This window comes from Penaeus japonicus, unplaced genomic scaffold (genome assembly GCF_977035675.1).
Source record: "Penaeus japonicus unplaced genomic scaffold, GWHDUDI00000001_assembly GWHDUDI00000028, whole genome shotgun sequence".
Taxonomy (NCBI): Eukaryota; Metazoa; Arthropoda; class Malacostraca; order Decapoda; family Penaeidae; genus Penaeus; species Penaeus japonicus.
Genome location: NW_028234430.1, coordinates 16,542,567 through 16,545,066, shown reverse-complemented (window position 1 = coordinate 16,545,066; position 2,500 = coordinate 16,542,567). Strand labels below are relative to the sequence as shown.

At 38.6% G+C, this 2,500-nt stretch overlaps 1 protein-coding gene across 1 annotated transcript in view; it reads left to right on the top strand.

Moving 5' to 3' along the window:
* The window catches only part of LOC122267592 (uncharacterized), a 35,130-nt gene that overhangs the window by 16,005 nt on the left and 16,625 nt on the right, over positions 1-2,500 (top strand). Inside the window, exon 3 of the mRNA XM_043037636.2 lies at positions 561-704. Coding sequence (XP_042893570.2) covers positions 561-704 — 144 coding nt within the window. The remainder of the gene's footprint in view (positions 1-560; positions 705-2,500) is intronic.

The following is a 2,500-nucleotide window of genomic DNA, read 5'->3' as shown; positions in this document are numbered from 1 at the left end:
ACACAAGGTACCTGCAACGACGACTAGCTTGCGCGTTAATCAGCGTCGGGTTGACTGCGGCGTTCGTCGAGAGGATGGCTCCCTCGCTGCCGGGATCGAGGAGCGATGTGGCAGCTGTAAGGAATGGTCGTTTGCTCGGCGCACGGCGAGACACGAAGGCGTGAATATGGAGAGTTTGGGTAATGGCGAATTTGGGGAAGAGTTTAAGAGAAGTTCGAAGTGAAGTCTTCGTGTCGTCTCATTTTCTCAAGAACCAGCCGAGTTGGTTCATGGCGGGCTGTCATTTCCCACGTGGGTCTTGCTATATTGGAATAGTGTATCAATAGGAGAAAATTGGTTCCTTGAGGAAGACGTGTTACAGTGACGATGTACGTACGCCTGTAGATATGAGCAATTAAGTGTATTGTGGCTGGTCTGGAACCCCTGATTGATTTATCGACATCATTGTCTTTTTCATACCCAGGTAAGGTTACATAGTCCCCCACACTCACACTAATGGTCACATCAGAATAAACATAAACATTGGGAACTTTATTAACGAAATGTTTTTTTCCCTCTAGGCTCTTGGAGGTAGAGTGGCTGAATAACCTGTGGAGACCTGACAGCTTCTTCAAGAACGCAAAGCAGGTGACCTTCCAGACGATGACGATTCCCAACCATTACGTGTGGCTGTACAATGACTCAACCATACTCTACATGGTCAAGTAATGTATTCCCTATTCATTCCATGCATCAGTACCCTAAATACAGATGGATATTGTATTCCACGCCCCTCTGTCAGAGTCCCGAACGACTGAATTCCTGAAAGAGTCATTTGTTTTGGATGAATATAGTATCACATAATGATGATAACCTCTTGTTTCATGAAAATTGAAATAACAAAATCTTAATAATACAGCCCGTATATAGCAAATTAGTGACATGGTACTAAAATGCGCTCTATGTTACTCATTAACACCATATACAAAAGACCTGATCATTGCATTCAGTTTGTCCAAGAGAAATTTTATCTATCCCATTTCACTTGGCAACAAACAATGCAATTCGAATCAAATGGTCTTAAGCCATTATGATCATATCTTCCAGATAGTTTTACCAAAATATGGGCGTCATTATTTGCGCCATGACAAGAGAATTGTAAGGAGATACCGCTGGCTGTGTTTTAAATGAACCATTTCAGAATTACACAAATAATGCAGTACCTCCCTGATATATATACATTGTTACTCACGAGAATGACCATGTTTTCACTTCCTAGCACTATTCTTAATGTATTTAGCATTATGAAATCCTTGTGATGGGTTGTGGAACAGGGCCATTGTCATGATAATATAGTCTGGTGAAGAGCCAGAGAAAGTAATGGTAATCAGTTAGTTGTAGCTGTGGTGAATAATGTACAAGGGAGTATGCAGTTAACAAATGCAGAATACAATAAATGAATAAACAGGTAAAACGAATAGTTATATGGACATAAATCAACAAAAAGGCCGGTGACATATAAGTAAAATGATGAAATGAGTCAAGAACCGATGATGAAAATGGACAGATTAACGAGCTATGATGAAAATGAACATAAACGATAAACACACTGCCATTAGTGAAGAATCAACATCATCTTCATGGAACATTATATCCCGCGCCATGCATAATCACGATTTTATGGCAGCGAGTGAAATAAAAAAGAAAGAAATGCAGATTCTTGATCGGAACTTAGAGGCTCGCCATAGCCATCAAACTTGACGAAGCGAATACTTACGTAGAGAGAGAAAGAGATAGGGAAGGAAGGAGAGTGCAAAGTTGGAAGGGAGGGAAGGAGAGAGAAAAAAAGGAGAAGGGGAGGGATAAAGATGGAGTGATATATATATATATATATATATATATATATATATATATATATATATATATATATATATATATATGATATATATATGTATATATATATATGTATAGATAGATAGATAGATAGATAAGTAGATAGATAAAGATAGAGATAGAGAGAGAGAAAGAGAAAGGGAGAGGGAGAGAGAGAGAGAGAGGTAGATAGATAGATAGATAGATAGATAGATAGGGAGAGAGAGAGAGAGAGAGTGATAGGTAGATAGATAGATAGATAGACAGATAGATAGATAGATAGATAGATAGATAGAGAGAGAGAGAGAGAGAGAGTCGAGACGGGTGTTTCCAGAGCCCTCCATCGTCAATAATAAAGTTCAAAACTCCCGGCGCCAACAGCCAGCCACTGATATTCGAAGGGAAATAGCTTGGTTTCCGGCATGGCTTCAGCCCGTTGCGTATTTTCCCTTCTGTATTTTTCTATCATGGTATTACCAGCGACTTGGTAATAATGATGAATATACTCTACATAGTAATTAATGATACTGGCAATTACATTATTAATGATAGTAATAATAATGATGTCAACAATGATATATCATCAATGATAATGATGATAATGATGATGATAATGGTGATAATGATAAGGATAGTGATAGCGATGATA